This window comes from Sarcophilus harrisii, chromosome X (genome assembly GCF_902635505.1).
Source record: "Sarcophilus harrisii chromosome X, mSarHar1.11, whole genome shotgun sequence".
Lineage (NCBI taxonomy): Eukaryota > Metazoa > Chordata > Mammalia > Dasyuromorphia > Dasyuridae > Sarcophilus > Sarcophilus harrisii.
Window position 1 is genome coordinate 18,842,272 of NC_045432.1, and position 16,494 is coordinate 18,858,765.

Here is a 16,494-nt window from a genome sequence, read left to right on the forward strand (position 1 = left end):
TGACTCTAAGGTTATTGTCACTATCCATTCTGCCACACTTCCTCCCATGTTAGCTTCCAATATACCTTGGATATCAGATTTTATCAGAAATTTGATGTCAAGACTTTTCTCAATTGAGTTTTTTCTTCTTGCTCTTTCTACATTGATTTTTGTTCATATAAAACATTTCTAATTTTGTGCAACCCAAATTATCTTTCTTTTTTCCTTTTTAGAATTGTTTCTCTTTTTTGTTTAGGAACTAATTTCCTAGTTTTGCCTTTTTGGTTTCCAAATGAATTTTGTTATTTTGTCTAGTTCTATAAAGTAAACCCATGGTAATGTGATTGGCAGAGCACTAAATGTATGAAGTCAGGAAATGTCACTTTTATTATATTTGTGTGATCCACGCATGAGCAATAAATATTGTTTTAATTATGTCTTTCTTTATTTGAGTAAAGAAGGTTTTGTAATTGTATATATGTATTGAGTTTGTCTTGGTAAATTGATTCCTAGATATTTTATGCATTTTATAGTTAGAGTAGAATTTTTCTCTCTTACTTTTCTCTTGGGTATTATTGCCATATACAAATGCTGACAATTTTTGTAGATTTCTTTTGTATCCTACTACTATACTGAAGCAATGAATTATCTTAATTAGTTTATTTGATGATTCTCTGGTGTTTTCTAAGTAAACCATCATGTCATCAGCAAATAAGGATAATTTCATCACTTTTTCCAATAGTTATAAATTATATCATTTAATGTAATACTATTTCTGATATTTTTGACATGCCTAATTTAAGAAAACTTTGCATTCCCTCTGGCCAGGAGTTAACTGTAATTTTTTTTCAGACTATTAAAAGGGTGCTGCTATATATTTCTAGTTCCCAATTTTGAGTAATAACATTATGTTCTGGAAGCATATATGGATTTTGGATAAGGAAATTGGCGGGCTTGAATTTTAATCCTGATTTGTTTTTTTTTGTTTTTTTTTAGGAGATGATAACCTGGTATACTTTTGACTCCAAGATATATGCCTCTATTTCTCAGTACAGGTTTTTACTGATAATTACTTATGTAGCTTGATTTTTGGTTAATCCTGTTAAGTGATTACCAATGAGTTGTGCTGATAACAGAGTGACTTCGGAACAAAATGAATAAGCTCAGTACAGAGGCTCATAGCTTACGTGTATAAGAGTCAGATTTTCAAAGAGCTTTACATCTTTATCTCATTTGGTCCTAATGTGAGGTGGGTACTGAATATTTTTGGCAATGGCAAACCCATGAAACAAAGGATAATATGCAAAATATTTTTTTAAATATAGGAGGAATAAAGTGCATTGTTTCATTTGAAGATTTCTTGGCAGAAGGTACACCTCAAAATTTAATAGAGGCATGTTTATGATTCATGCTAAAGTGGCCTGGTGAAACGGTCTTCTTGGTCCACCTTACAAATTGCTAGGGGTATTTTAGTCGTGTAACTTTATTAGTATATTAAAAATTAATGTTCAGGTTTATATCATTATAGAAGGAGAAATAGAAAAGTTGACTTCATTTGTTTTTTGAGAAGTATATTTAGTAGAGAAGAATAGGGAGGACTCAGACATTAGAATTCATTGAGAAACTATCTAAAAAGTTGTTCTCCCCTTACACAGAATGCAAATATTGTTTAAGAAATCTTCGATTAATTGGAAAAATTCAGTTACAGAATAATGAGAAAAATCAGGAAGGTAACAAATTTTAACATATAAGTAGCCAATGTAAATTATAAACTGAAAACACACATGCCTATCTAATCCATGTGTACCGGCCACATGTACATGTACATGGCCACAAGCCACTGCTCTGTAGTTTTTGTGGCCTTTCTCCCTTTTTATTTTAGGAGAAAAACTCACTACTTTTTTCACCTAATTAAAATTTGGGCATAGTAATGGTGCCTCTTCTAAATTTCTTTGTAACATAGTAACAGAAGTGAAATTTTTCCATATGATTTTTAAAAATTCTTACTTTTTCCCTCATTTGCTCCACTTTTAAATTGGTGAACTCAATGCTGGACTCACTGGGAAATAAGTTTTAGAAGATAAGATCATGAAAATTCAAATATTTAAAGTATTATAAATATTGTGAGTCCATATTTCAAATATTTCCTCAAAGGTCAAGAATCACTAGAAACTGAACCAACTTCCTACATGACTGCTTTCTGACCTGTACCTCATGTTCAGTTAATGTGTGTCTAGAGGAGAGTACATTCAGATCATGGGTAACATTGCCAAGGTAGACACTAGATTGATCAAAGTGTTGGATGCTGGCCTTCTCCCACGTGTAAATTTGGCGTTGTCTTCCTGTTGTCCAGTAATAGCTTTGATACTTGCATATCTCTACACATATATCTACTTTTATAAACTTTAATTGATGCCGTCTAAGGGACATAGTATGAATAAATCAAGACAGCTGCCAGGTCTAGGCCCACTTCTGCCTGCCTCCAGTTCTACTGATAGTACTCAGAGAATCATTGCCACCATAGAGGTAAGTCATGTTCCTAGTTTGTAAGTCTCAGCTTTCTTCCTAGTGTGGAAAAGTTATATATTAATATATTCACACTACATATGTTCTAGTCCTAATTGTGGGATTTACATACACTCACGCACACCCATGAAAACTCAGATGTATTTCATTGGGAAAAAAATTGACCATCCAGATACAAGCATATCTTATAAAATCATATTTTATATATGTTGTGATCTTAGGCTAGCTTCTTTTCCTATCTATCTCCAACCACATCCTACCCTCCAAAAGCATCTAAGCAGCCTCTCCTTCACTGTCTTGGAGTGTGCTTAAGGAATTTGAGCTCATTTTAATATTGGCCAAAGCAGAGTAGGATTAGAAAGGGAAACACGCTGCCAAAAAAACCTGTGCTGCATTTCAAAGGCAAATTTAAATTATTTTTGGATTATCCCATTTTAAATTATCTGTACCATTGCTCCCCTCTATTAACATGGCCAATCAAGAATCGACTAATGTATTTTATAATATAAATTTGAAATCACAGGATAATTTGACATTTGAGTCAAATAAGCATTCGCTTAGTGTCTACTTTGCGCACAGTGCCATACTAAGTGATGCAAGAAAGTGGAGCTACAAAAGGTCAGGCATGTACCTCTAGAGGATCACAGACTTTCAGAGCTGATAAAAGGGAGTTCTGGAACCACTGAGGCCAATCCAACCCCACTTGCCTCTCCCAAATGCCCACTACATTGCATAGTCTGTTTGAAGATCTCCAAGAATACTCCCAGGGTGCCCATTTCACTTTGGGGTAGCTCTAACGATCAAGAAGAATGGTTCTCAAAGTGTAGTTCAGGGACTCACTCGTAAGGGTCTCCGAGGCCCTTTCCGAGGGTCTACAAGATCAAGACTTTTCCTAATAATACTAAGGTGTTCTAGTTTCTAATATAATGCCACACAGAGTTCTTTGGGGGTCCTCACTAATTATTGTAAGACGTAAAGGGATCTTGAGACTAAACAGGTTGAGAACTGCTAGTTAAGAATTGTTTTCCTAATATTAAGCCCAGATTTTTCTCTTTGAAATTTTCAGCAGGTAGTTTGGATTCTGCTTTGCGGGACTAATCAAACAAGGTGAATCCCTCTAGAACATGGAATCCCTTCAAATGCCTAATGGACATCATGTTTCCCCATGAGTCTTTTGTTCTCTTGGCTAAATATCCCTAGTTATTTCCCCCAGCCCTTCACTATCCTTCCTGAAATGTGGTATATAAAATGAACACAGATGTAATCTGATATGGACAAAAGGAGAAAGAGAAGATGTCCATAGTTCTGGATACTATACATATCTTAATTCAGCCCAAGATCTCACTCACTAGCTTTTTTAGGCTGCTGTATTACATGGTTGAGCTTCTAGTCCAGTAAGACCCCTAGATCTTTTTCAGACAAATTGATAATCTAACCAATGCCTTCCTATACTCCCATACTGTTAAAGGGGATCCAGTAACATTTTTCACATCACATAGATTATTCCATGAAGCTTGGAATAGCCATATTCCAAGTGCTTCTTCCAGTCACCACAGTCCACTAAAACAACCAAAAATGTCATATCCAGCATGGTTGCTTAGCCACTGAAGCTTCATGAATCAGTGGGCATTCCACTAGAAATTTCCTCTCAAGTTGCAGGTGCTAATATCTCCAAAAATGGCCTGTATTTCTTTAGAAATATGGGCTGACGGTTTGAAGAAAGGACTTTTTTTACGTGGTAAGGGTTGTCCAGAAGACCAAGAATGTCCTGTCTAATTATAAATTTTAAAAATTTTAGTAGCGTGCCATGTCACTTAAAAATGCCCCTCTAAGCAGTCTCCACGAGAGAGGTGCAATGCTATAGCAGAGAGCACTGACTTGGCAGCTGGGAAATTGGCTTCTCATTCAGGTGCTGCTCTGGCCCCTCTAGGGGAGCCACCTCCCCTCTGGAAATCCCATTTTCCTTGTTATCAAATGAGGGTGTTGGACTGGTAGACCCCTTCAGATCCCTTCCAGTCTTAGCATTCTGTTGAAAAATTCAACTGTGCCCTTTAAGGAACATCTTGCTTTTATTGGTTCACAGTCCATGGGCATTTAATTCCCATCTCTGAGACAGAGGTTAGTCAAGTGAGCAATCAATCCATGGGATCTTTGCATACTGATGAAAACCACGCTTCCATTGTACTAATTCCAGTTGAAGAGTTCTCCCTGCCACATGAAGCTTCATTATTTAAGCAGCCACCCTGGTTACCATTTCATCAGTTCAGTAGAATGTCCCAATTGGAAGAATCATATGGAGACGAGGCTATTCCAGCTGACTTATTTATGAAATAACCTACGCGGTGCAAAATATGGTCCTGCCTCCTTTAAAGGCATGTACTTAACACTCAGAACAGAACACAGTAAGGGGTCAATATTGATGGATTCGCTTCCGCTAATAGAATGGGCATCAGGTGGCTTTTGATTGCATTTTGCTCCCACCTCAGCGGAAACGAGAATGTAGGGAATTTTTACTGGTTTGGGAATTTGAGGAGAGGAATTGTTTTCCTCTTTCTTCCCTTTCCTCTCTTACTTCATTCTCTCTCATCTTTCTTTTCTTCCTTTTGTTTTGGCCCAACCAGTAAGGAAGCCAAGAAGGACACAATAGTGACTGAAGTGTATGTAATCATGAGCCCTTCCATGTGTAAGTCTGGCATTCATCAAATGGGTTAATGCAGAACTGTGTCAAATAAGCATTCACAAAATAAGGTTGACCTGGATGGTGAAAAGGGTATCAATTGAAACTTTATACAAACAGACATTGAGTAGTTAATGTCAGTCCTGCTATTACAGTGATGGAGCATGGTCTTGTCAATATATGAGCTATATACCTAAACAATGCCGTCTAGTGTGCCATGCTGCCTTCAAATGAGCTTTAGCTCATGGTCAACACTTCCTCTTTGATTCTGCACAGTCCTTTTCCTCTGATCCAGGCTGAGAAGTTTATCCTATTTCATTTAAGATACTTAAACCATGTTGAAATTCATATTTTTCCTGAACTCTTAAGCAGCTCAATTGAAAACAGAGGCGCTTGGGTATTTTTAAAAGCTGTCTGTTAAATGAACTCCAAAAGGAAGGACGTCTTTCTTATATCGTTTGACCCTACTTGTTTTATTGTTTTCTTATTTGTGCTATTTTGCCAAAAAAGCAGGCTGCTGTCTATTTACTGTTAGGGCAAGAAAGTGAGATGTTAGTTGGAGGAAATACTGTAGCTCCATTATACTGTTTTCTTAACTCAAATATATATATATATATATATATATATATATATATATATATATATATATATAGAGAGAGAGAGAGAGAGAGAATTGGTTTGATATATTCATATCAAATATATATTTCAGATAATATATTATAAATAATATGTTATAAATAAATAATGTATAAAATTCCTTTTATAACTTTGCTTCCCCTTTATATTCACTACATGCTTTGTTCTGTCATCCTTCTCTTTGTTTATTAAGGAATCATTATGGGGTGCAAAGCAGGTGTTCTGGTAGCAACTTTCACCCTCAACCCTAGCTAATCAGAGGTCAGAGGAAGACTGTAGTCTTTGTTTGCTTTAAAAATAAATTTGCCTATTGTCAATGCTGTAAAGTTACCCATACATATAACCTGTAAATAAAAGGCTATTAAAAAATAAATAATAAAAAGTTAAAAAAAGTCATAAACTTAAAAATAAATAAATTTGCCTTTGACCAGCAGTCAAATGAATTTTAGAAACTTTAAAAATCAAAGCCTATCTTTTAGACATTAAAAACCTAGTTAAAATTAAATGGATGAAGTTTGGTACATTTTTTAAACTGTAAGACTATGTTAAAATGACTCGGATGTTTTATTGGCATTACTCAAAAATCTTTCTGTACGAGACTGGAAGCCTGTACTGATCATCCAAGGATGATAGAATGTCTTGTGCTGGGGTACTTGGGATCACTTAGAAGTGAAATTCACTGGGACTTAAGTGAAATGCAAGAAATTCGTACTCTTCTTTTTGTAATGATGAAATTGCACTATATAGCACTCACATTTGATCAAAATTATCTTTAATAGACCACCCTTTTTATTGATGAAATTGCCCAGATAATATGTCTTCCATAGAAACTTAAGTGCTCTTGAGTAATTTTTCGTTGATTGTGAAGCTTCAGGTTATTTCTGTCCATCATTCATCTCCCTTTTGAAAACTAGGATGAGCACTTCAATAAGAATTCTAGCAATTCTTTTTCTATATAGATAACAAACCAGATTATAAACTCCTATTTTAGTCAACCCCCTTTTCTGTGCTCTGAGAAGGAAGTAGCTAGTTGTTCTCCCAGGAGCCACAGAAACTGCCAGGTACAGGACTTGTGGATCGTGAGGAACTCCCTGCTCTGCAGGTTTGAAGCACCTGGTCATTGTCTAGATAATAGCAATACAGAGAGGGCTGTTATCTTTCTGGAGCACATAAGACATAACAGAAAGCCTCCCCAAACTGGTTTACGACCTACCTATCTGTTGGAGAATGGCTGCAATGAAGGAAAGAGAGCAGCTGACACCAGAAATGCACTAGAGACAAAATCCTAGAAAGGAGCCAGGAGGAAAACCTATAACCTTAAATGCCTATGCCAGCATGCAGGAGCTTAGGCAATCGAAGGAGAAGAATCCTAATAGGAGGAGGTATATTTGACCTCATAGGTATCATTGAGAATTGATGGGATTTCTGTCAATAAAAAGTTATTATAATAAAAAATAAATTAAAAAAATAAAAATGAAATGAAAATAATATTTAGGAAAAAAAAAGAGAATTGATGGGATGTAATTCATGACTGGGCTTTGGCTCTGGATAGGTAAATTTAACTCAAAAGAAACAGGAGAAGGGAAAAGGAGAGGGAGGTTGCTTTGTATTCTCGTGTGAGGAAATCTAGCAACCGGAGCAGGGGGAACAGGGTGGAGAGAATTTGAGGAAAGATCAATGGGAAGAGAAACAAAAGCAGCATAATATAGATGACCTGAATGAAAAGATAAAATAAAAGAAGAGGGCAGGAAATGGATCTCCTCTCTTCCCCCTCTATCTCTCCCCTTCCTTTCTCCTCTTCTCTCTCCCCCCTCATTTTTGGATGACCAGTTCTACTGTGGGAATGTTTCCACCTCTACCTTTTAACTCAAGTGCCAGTTCCTTTGGAAGCCTTTCCTGAGCAGCCAGTCATAGTCTTTCCCCCAATATACTGAATATGGTACTTTTTTTCTTTTCTTTCATACTTGTGTATTATTCTGTAATAACCACCTGTGTCTATATCTTCTCTCATACCAGATCATGTACTTTGTGAGGGCAGGAATTATCTTAATTAAATGTCCTCCCTTGTCCAGCACAAAACAGTTCTTAAATAGTTTGTTGAATTCTGACTTTATCACATACTGTCTTATTTCCCAAACTATTGTTTCTTATTCCCCAAACTAGATTCTGAGTTCAAGGGTAGGTCTTAGGACATTACCTTCTGAAGCCTCCCTAGTGCCTTGCATGTAGTAGCCATCATTGTTTACTGAATGGCTAAATGGTCCTGGGGATTCTTGAAGCTTTGAATAAGAATAAAAAAGAAAAGTGTTGTGAGCCAGAGTGATTGTGGCATCTTGTTAACACTAAATTCCATTACAAATGCCCAGCTATTAGGGTTTTTTAAAATCTTGGTAGGGGCAGAAAGGTACTGCTGTGGTCCTGGAGTCAGAAGGGCCTAAGTTCCAATGTGGCCTGTGACACTTGACACTAGCTGTGCGACCCTGGGCAAGTTACTTTACCCTGATTGCCTCAACACCCCCCTCCCCCCCCAAAATTCTTTGAAACTACTTTTTAATGTCAACAAAGAACTGGAAGCCAAGTGGATGTCCATCCGTTGGGAAATAGCTATATCAACTGGCACATAAATATAATGGGATATCACTGTACAGTCAGAAAAGAAAAACACGCAAAAGAGAAACATGAAAAGCTTTGGATGAACTGATGCAAAGTGAAGTAAACAGGATCAAAACAATAGACACATTGACTTCATTAATCTAAAGGCAAAGACCATTCAAAGTTGGACTTTTTGATTATTATAATTAGTCAATCTTGGGCCTAGAGAGCATACGAAACCTTCCTCTCTCTCCATCAACACAGGCAGGAAAGAGACTACAGGAGCAGATGGACCTGTTGGTTGTTTGAGCTTCATCATTAACCTTGGTTATGAAGGAGAGTTCAATTCAGATTGTGTCCAGAAATAATAGATATAGAAAAAGAGATAAAAAATAAATAGATATAAAAATAGAAATAAAAAATAAATAGATATAAAAAAGATATATAAAAATAGATTTTGCACCAGGAAATTCTTTTTTTCAAAAAAACCCCATGGAAATTAGGCTAACTTGAACAAAAGGCACGGAGCTGGATTTGTATTTTACCAAACCAGTCTGTGGAATCCTTCAGGTGCTCAGCATTATAAGGAATATAGAGACATGTAATGACTGAATAGAAACAATAGAGTAGGATATTGATTTTTTGATCTTCATTGGAAACCTTAACAGAAGGGATTCCTAACTTGCATCCATCATCACTTTCATAAAGATACCAAGTACAAAAGAGTCCAGTTCTATTAAACCCATAAATAATTAGACAGGCAGAGGAAGAGGACTCGGCGTTCAGAAGTAGGCTCCCCAGACATAAGAAAAATAGGTTGGGCCACCAGGAGAGTGATCAAGTGATTCCAGTGGCCAGAAAAGAACAGTTCACCCTTCTTTTGAAGTAATGTAAAGACTCCTGCTGGTATACTATGTTAATTTTGCATTCTAAAGCACAGGTGCCATTGGGATCCCTTTTCACCTTTTTCAGTGGTTTGGTGTGGGGCAATGGCATTTCCAGTTTTAGAAGAAAAGTCAATGGGAAAATAGGATTAACTTTGCTGGACCTAAGAGATGCCTGTATGATACCACATGAAAGTCCCTGACTTGCACTTTTGATATCTTAATTCTGGGGTTGCTTGAGTTTGTAGTTTAGGATTAAATGTAAAGAAATCAACATCGACTGCAGATCATGACTAATAGCCACAAGTAAGTGGAAGGAGAGTGGAGACCTCTGATGCTCCATTCAGCTGTGAGTTTGTGTTTTTAAGCCTCTTATAAAAATAGTGCCTAGTTAAAAGTATCTGCTTGAAGCCCACATGGTGGTTGTTTTCTCCCATTCTTTTAGGTTCATTTGGCAACTAGGACTCTGGGTTTGATATCAATCTTAAAGTAATACTAGGATCCTTGAGGTAAATTGCTGACCACCCACCCATGGTCTTCTTCCATCTCCTTTCCCTCCTTTCTAAGAAATTCCCTTTGGATTGATTTCCCCTTGCCTTATTGGAGTGGATCCTATCTTTGAGTATTTCTCCATCAGGAAACCTGGTTTCAAATCCTTCCTTAGACTCTTCCTAGCTGTGGAAGGATGTTTTTGGCACCTCCCAGAGCCTTAGTTTTTCCCATTGGCTAAATTGGGATAATAATAATTGTAGCGCTTACTTCATAAGGCTGTCATGAGAAAAAAGTTCTAAATACCTTAAATCTGATTTATCTGCATTATGGATGCCATAAAAATCGGATGAATAAATTTTAAAAAGTATTTACGAAGCACTTACTGTGCGCCAAGATGTCTTCAAGGATTCTAACGGAAGAGACACTAAATATAGAGGTACAGCGACAAGGCCAAGGAAAGCTGCCTCAGTTTGGAAAGTCACAGGGAAGTTGCTCTTTGCAACAGCAAAGCTAACTGATTAGGGTTCCCTGAGGAAGCTTGGGGTGGGGGCTGTGGTGCACAGTAGCTAGTAGAAGGCTGTCTTAGAATAGGAAGCATAAGCTGGAGCCAGCAGGCTGGCCCCCGTCTGCAAGTTGGTCCCTCCAAACTGTTTCTCCCCTGCCTTCTCCCCTCTCCCCCCTCAAATCTCTTGGCCTGTTGCTACTGAGTGAATCTGTTCTTGTCTGTCTGCAGACTGCTCCAAGCTCTGTTTTCCTTAACATTTTCTCTGGAGCTATTTCCTCTGGAAGTTGCCCTTTCTGGAGACTTTTATCCCCGGGTTCTTCACTCCTTATTTTTAGGCATTTCCCCCAAAGAGCTAATTCTCTTTCCCCATAAATGCTTGTGTGAGTGCTGCAAGTCGCTGGTTGCAAATGTTGCTTGTTTTCTATCACCTTGTATTCTGTAAAGTTTTAATACTAAAGATCTTTCTCCATATGTGATCATTTGCATTATCCCCACCTTTGTCTATGGCTCAGCAGGAATTGGAAGGACAGGAAGTTTGAGTTCCTTCCTTTTTAAACCTGAGCACTTAATTAGCACTCCCCCCCCTCCACATACTTCCAGAAGCATTGGATATGGGAGGGGAGGCACTTCCAGTTGAACTTAGCTGGCCCTTTTCAATAGACTCTCTAACATAACAAGGGAGAGGTGAACTTAGGAAATAGGAATAGAGTTTCCTCACTTAAGTTGGAGTTCCATAATTTAAGGTGCCCATTTGTTAAGGCATCATTTTATATCGTAGTTACTTGTACACCACAGTGGTTCAAGCAGAGTTGTGAGGGATCTCTGAAATAAAAAAAGGCATTACTTTAGGGACAGGATAGAAATTTGGAGAACAGAGGGGAAAATGCTTGAGGGAACTGGGAACGTTTAGCTTGGAGAATAGAAGACTTTGGTTAAGAGCCATAATAAATGTCTTCATGACTTCAAGGGCCTTTCACCCAAAAGATTTGGGCTTGTTGCTCCAGAGAGAAGATGGAGTTGTGGAGAGATGGGTTTTTGACTGGATGTTTGAAGTATTTTTCTAACAATGAGAACTGGCCAGATGTGGAACGAATGGCCTGGAGAGTAGTGGGCTCCCCCTCAGGCAGAGGCTGGCCAGGCCAAGGGGATTTCTGTTCAAATACTGATTGGAGTCAATAACCTCTCGAGAGTATTTCAGCTCTGATTCTGTAAAGGAAGAAGCCACTGGAGGCACAGAATAGATAGAGATAGGACCCCTGGGGACAGGGGGTACTTCATTTTGGCTGGAATGCATACATCCAGCAGATGAAAAGGAGTTACTTGGTAAGAAACAGGTGGCCCTTAAGAGTCTGAGCAGAATAACATGAGCAAATCCATGCATGGGGAAGATTGAGTTGGAAGAGTCCATTAAGTAGGGAGACAGTTAAGGCAGGAAGCTGTTGTGGTTGGTATGAGGACTTCTTCTACAAGGCTTGGCAGTAGGAATGTGTGGGAGAAAACAAATGTGAAAAAGATAAGAAAGGTAGAATTAGTGACTTATTAAGTCTCAAGAGGACAGAGTCAATGATAAAACTTTTTTTTAATAGAAAAGTGATTTAAATGGTGATAACAGGGACAGAAATAGCAAAGGGGGGAACAGATTTTGGAAAAAGCAAGGTCAGCTTGAAGTGTCACTGGGACATCTTGAGTGGAAGTGAATCATCTGGGGGGAAGTGAATGAGAGGCCAAGGGAGCCCATGTTGAGAGAGGGGCTGAGGTCAGGACCTTGGGAATTACACTAAGGAAAAAGAACAGAAGACTAAGCAGCAGTCTTTAGAAAGCTAGGAAGAGAACCAAAAAAGGGTAGAGTCTCCAAAGTCATGAAGGATTGGCCAGATATAGATCACTACTGTCAAACGCTGCAGAGAGGTCGAGAAAAATGAAGATTTTTAAGGCTATTGGATTTGGTGATTAGGTTAGTGGTGGGGCGGAAGCCAGGTCACAAAGGGTTGAGGAGAGAATCGATGAGAAGTTAGAAGTATTCGAGGTAGAAATTTCAGAAGTGAAGGGCAGGAATGGTAAGAAATCAGTAGATGGGGCGAGAGAAGACTTTAAGAGAGGGAAAGAATGAAAATAGAAGAAAAAGAGAACACAGAATGGGTAGAGCACAGTCCCAAAGGAGTCTGGAGGCAGTAGAATCATTAGTGCTTGTCGAGTGTCGTCATGGGGAGGACTAGGGCTATCTCTTCCTGTGTAGCCCACTCAATTGAATATAAAAGAGGACAGAATGGCTGGGAATTTAAAATTTTAGATGGCCTCAATCTCATTGAAGTTGAGAAGTGGTGGTTATAAGCAATCATCTTAAGTGTGGGAGGTAGGAGTGTGATTGAAAGGGAAGGAGAAAAGATTTAGAACATCCTCTGAGAAATGTATGTGGTACGAGACAGACAGAGACAAGCACAGAGAAACAGTCACATGCAAATGATGCGGTTAGTGGCAGTGCAGAGAGTTGGGGGAATACATTGCCACCAACCGCATCACAAAGAGATTCTTTTTTTTTATTTATTTTTATTTATTTTTTATTTTTTATTATCACAAAGAGATTCTAAAGCCATTTTATTATTATTATTATTATTAGCCATGCAACTACTGCCTTTTAATATCCTTGTGAATAATTGAGAAGAGACTGTAATACGTACAGACAGGTACATAAAGAATTGGATGTTTAAACTTTCATTTCTCAGAGAAAGAAAAATAAGATTGTTTTCGCTTGTCCTTTGTTCTCGAGGACCATGACATCAGGGAGGTGATGTCATGACATGCAAGAGAATTAGATCTGAGTGAGGGAGGGCTGGCCAAGGTCACCTGCCTCAGTTTCCCCTCCAGAGCCATCTGGGTCCAGTGGCTCAGAATGACTAGAATTGGCCCTGGACACAGTGGGAAACCTCTTAAAGCCTTCAACAGGTCTCAATTTGAGGCAACATCCATTCAGTGATTAAGGCTAGGTAGCAATGGAGGCTAAGAATCTCCACTTTCATCTAATCCAAAGAAATATAAATGAATGAATGAACGAACAAATGAATGAATGGATGAATGGGTGACTCTGGGAGGGGAAGGCCCTCAGGGTTTCTGGCCAAAGCAGCGATGACTGCTATTTGCATTCCAGCTGACCAAATGGGCCTTGGCTGGGGACCTACAGGTGGCCAATTAATAGGAGTCATGACCTGAGCCAAAAGAGTATCCACACCAATGAAACCACAGTGGCTTTATTTAGAGCAAAGATTCTGAAATTGGGGGTTGCAACCCCATAATTGAATGCGGGGGTCACAAAACTCTGATTTTTAATCAGTAAAGTGTTTGATTTGTCTACCTATTTGATATACCTCTATACACGGGGTTGGATAAAAATTTCTTGGGAGAAAAAGGGTCTTGAGTGGAAAAATTTTAAGAAGCCCTGGTGTAGAGAACTGGAGTTCTAGACTTGGAATAAAGAAATAAAGAATAAAAAAATAAAATAAAAAAATAAGAAAAAATTTTAAAAGGAATAAAGAAAACTCGGGGGCAGCCAGTAGAGCACCAGCCCTGAAGTCAGGAGGACCCGAGTTCAAATCTGGCCTCAGACACTTAACACTTCCTAGCTGTGTGACCCTGGGCAAATCAGCAAAAAAAAAAAAAAAAAAAAAAAAAAGAAAGAAAGAAAAGTCAGATTTCAATCCTGTCAGATACTTCTAAGCTGTGTAGCTCATCACAGGCCACTTAACCTCTCTGGGCCTCATCTATAAAATGAGCAAACCAGACTAGAAGACCCTAAGCTCAAGCTACATGAGCAGATGGGCAACCTTGGCCATCACTTACCTTCTACAGAGGAAAGGGTAGCCTCTTTGGGCCTCTGAGGATCTTTTTAGCTCTAGGTAAATAGGCTCTTATGTGTGACAGTTTTCTCTCAACTATCTAAAATTAAAGTGGTTTCTTGAAAAGAACATTCATTGTAGGGAGTTAGAAAATCAGAGTTCAAGTCTCTGTGACTTTGTGCAAATCAACCTTTGTGGACCTCAGTACTCTCATCTGGAAAGTGGGAATAATAATACCATAATTTTGGGGACATAAATTGGATCATCTGTGTTTGCTTTTAATTTGGACATTTAGAGTTTCAGAATGTTCCCACTTGGGGAAGTTGGCTTGGGCTGCTATGGAGGAATTGTGTTTAATTGACAGATCAACAGTGGATGGGGAGGGGAAGAAAGAGCCTCTTCATCTGGCTCTCACCTGGGCTGTAACTTAGTCTTCTGGGAAGAAGTAGAGCAATGCACAGCCATGCCAGACTATTTGGTACTGTGACTGCTGCTCCCTAGCCCGGAGATGGATTGGAGGGGCGTGAATATTGTGGAAGAAACCAGTACAGGTTTTTCTGCATGTCTGCTGGAAAGAGCTCTTTTTGAAAATGAAATAAAAATGAGCGAGCAATAATTGCAAAAGGAAAATGGTCTTCACACTTGAATTCTAAAAGTAACTGTCGTTATTCTTCCTAGACTGAATCCATCGCCTTGGAAATTGTTTTGAGAAGAAGGTATTGGTTGTGGCATTTCAGCTGGTATCCTCAAGACCTGCTTTTGAAGAGACCAGAGGTTTCGGAAGAGAAAGCAACTTTGGTTTCCTGGAGCCCAGAAATGGACCCCGATGGTGTAACGGCTTTGTTCACACCCAAGTTGGCTAGCTGCCTTTGATCTAGCTATTCGGAATTCCTGATGTTGACAACTTGCTTTGAATTGTCATTTGTTGTTGTGGTGGTTGTGGTTGCTGTTGTCATTGTTGTTTTCTTCAGTTTGCCTCTTTAGGAGGAAACAAGTGCTTAATGAAAGATTTGGAGCTCCCCTTGCCTCTTGAAAAGGTTTTTTCTTCTCACATTAAGCTACGCTAAGATGGTGGCCCACAATGTGTTTAATAACGAGCTTGCTTATCTAGTAAGTAGTAGTTTTCATAGCCTGTAAATTTTGCTCACTTTCCATTCCATTTTTGAACTTGAAAAACCTTTTGAAGGGGCCAGAGAAAGAGGGAGAACACTAAAAACTTGGCTCTATGAAACAGGCTGTTGTTGCTCAGTGCTATGAGAGGCACTTCTTGATCACAGATCTTGAATTTTTTGAATGAAATAAACTGATGCCTTGATTGACAATTTTGAATACTTAAAAAGTTCAACCAAAAGGCAGACCGATTGGTTTTGGGTTTTTTGCTACTTGCTTACTACTTAAACTTAACATTAAAGTTGGGGGCTTCTGTGCATTCCAATTGGACGTTTCCAAACTTTATTTTTTAATCACAGATGATGTTTTTGTTCCATAAGTCCCCCGCCCACTCGCAAGTAGTCTCATCCTTACCAAGTTATACCATTCCCCTCCCCTACCTCAATCTCAATTTTGGACCAAGTTTGCATCCTGAAAAAAAAAAATTCGACTTGATCCTCAATTTATCACTTGCCTTAAAAATAAACAAAGAAACAAACAAAGCTTCTCAAAGGTCATTTCTCACCTTGGAAAATGAGCTTACAGAAAATGTTAGGAAATTAAAGTAAGCTCTGCTACTTCTGCTCTTATTTGAGTTGGAGCTGATTTAAAATTGTAATGCTGACCTTTGAGAGTATTTCATTGATTGGTGGTAAGTGCAAAGGATCCTTACCCAGGTTCTAGAGACTGCTCGAGGGTTTGTGAGATGGTGCTGGTAAAAATTCGTTCCACCTTACCGCACTACTCCCGGCAGACCTCCTCATTGTATATTGTGGAAGCGTATGTGGTGTTCGTTCTTGTGTGTGCGCGCGCACGTGTGCGTGTATGTTGTGTGTGCCTCGTGTGTAAGTTGTGATATGTGTTGTGTATTATGTATCTTGTACATTGTGTGTGTTTAAATGATCACCTCTAACATACGATCTTTCTAAAACAATGTATGGTTTCTATAACAATTTAGCCACTTGGTTTTGATGTCAAATATAACATGCATTTTTATTTTCAAGAAGTTTTAAAGTACACGCTAACTCAGAAGCGCAATTATTTGATGTCAAAAAACATGTACTTTTTTCGAGCAGTCTTAAAGTACATGTTAATTAAAAAACCAACCAGTTGATGTCAAATAAAATGTGCTTTTTCTGAGCAGTCTTAAAGTTCGTGCTAACAAAAAAAAAAACCCAAAAAACAAAAACCCAAAAAAACCCAAAAAACAATTAAAAAAAACAA

At 38.4% G+C, this 16,494-nt stretch overlaps 1 protein-coding gene across 1 annotated transcript in view; it reads left to right on the forward strand.

Moving 5' to 3' along the window:
* IRS4 (insulin receptor substrate 4) overlaps positions 1–16,466 on the forward strand; it is a 36,730-nt gene extending 20,264 nt beyond the window's left edge. The window contains exon 3 of the mRNA XM_031945047.1: positions 14,800–16,466. Coding sequence (XP_031800907.1) covers positions 14,800–14,804 — 5 coding nt within the window. The 3' untranslated portion in view covers positions 14,805–16,466. The remainder of the gene's footprint in view (positions 1–14,799) is intronic.
* Positions 16,467–16,494: the final 28 nt, after the last annotated feature.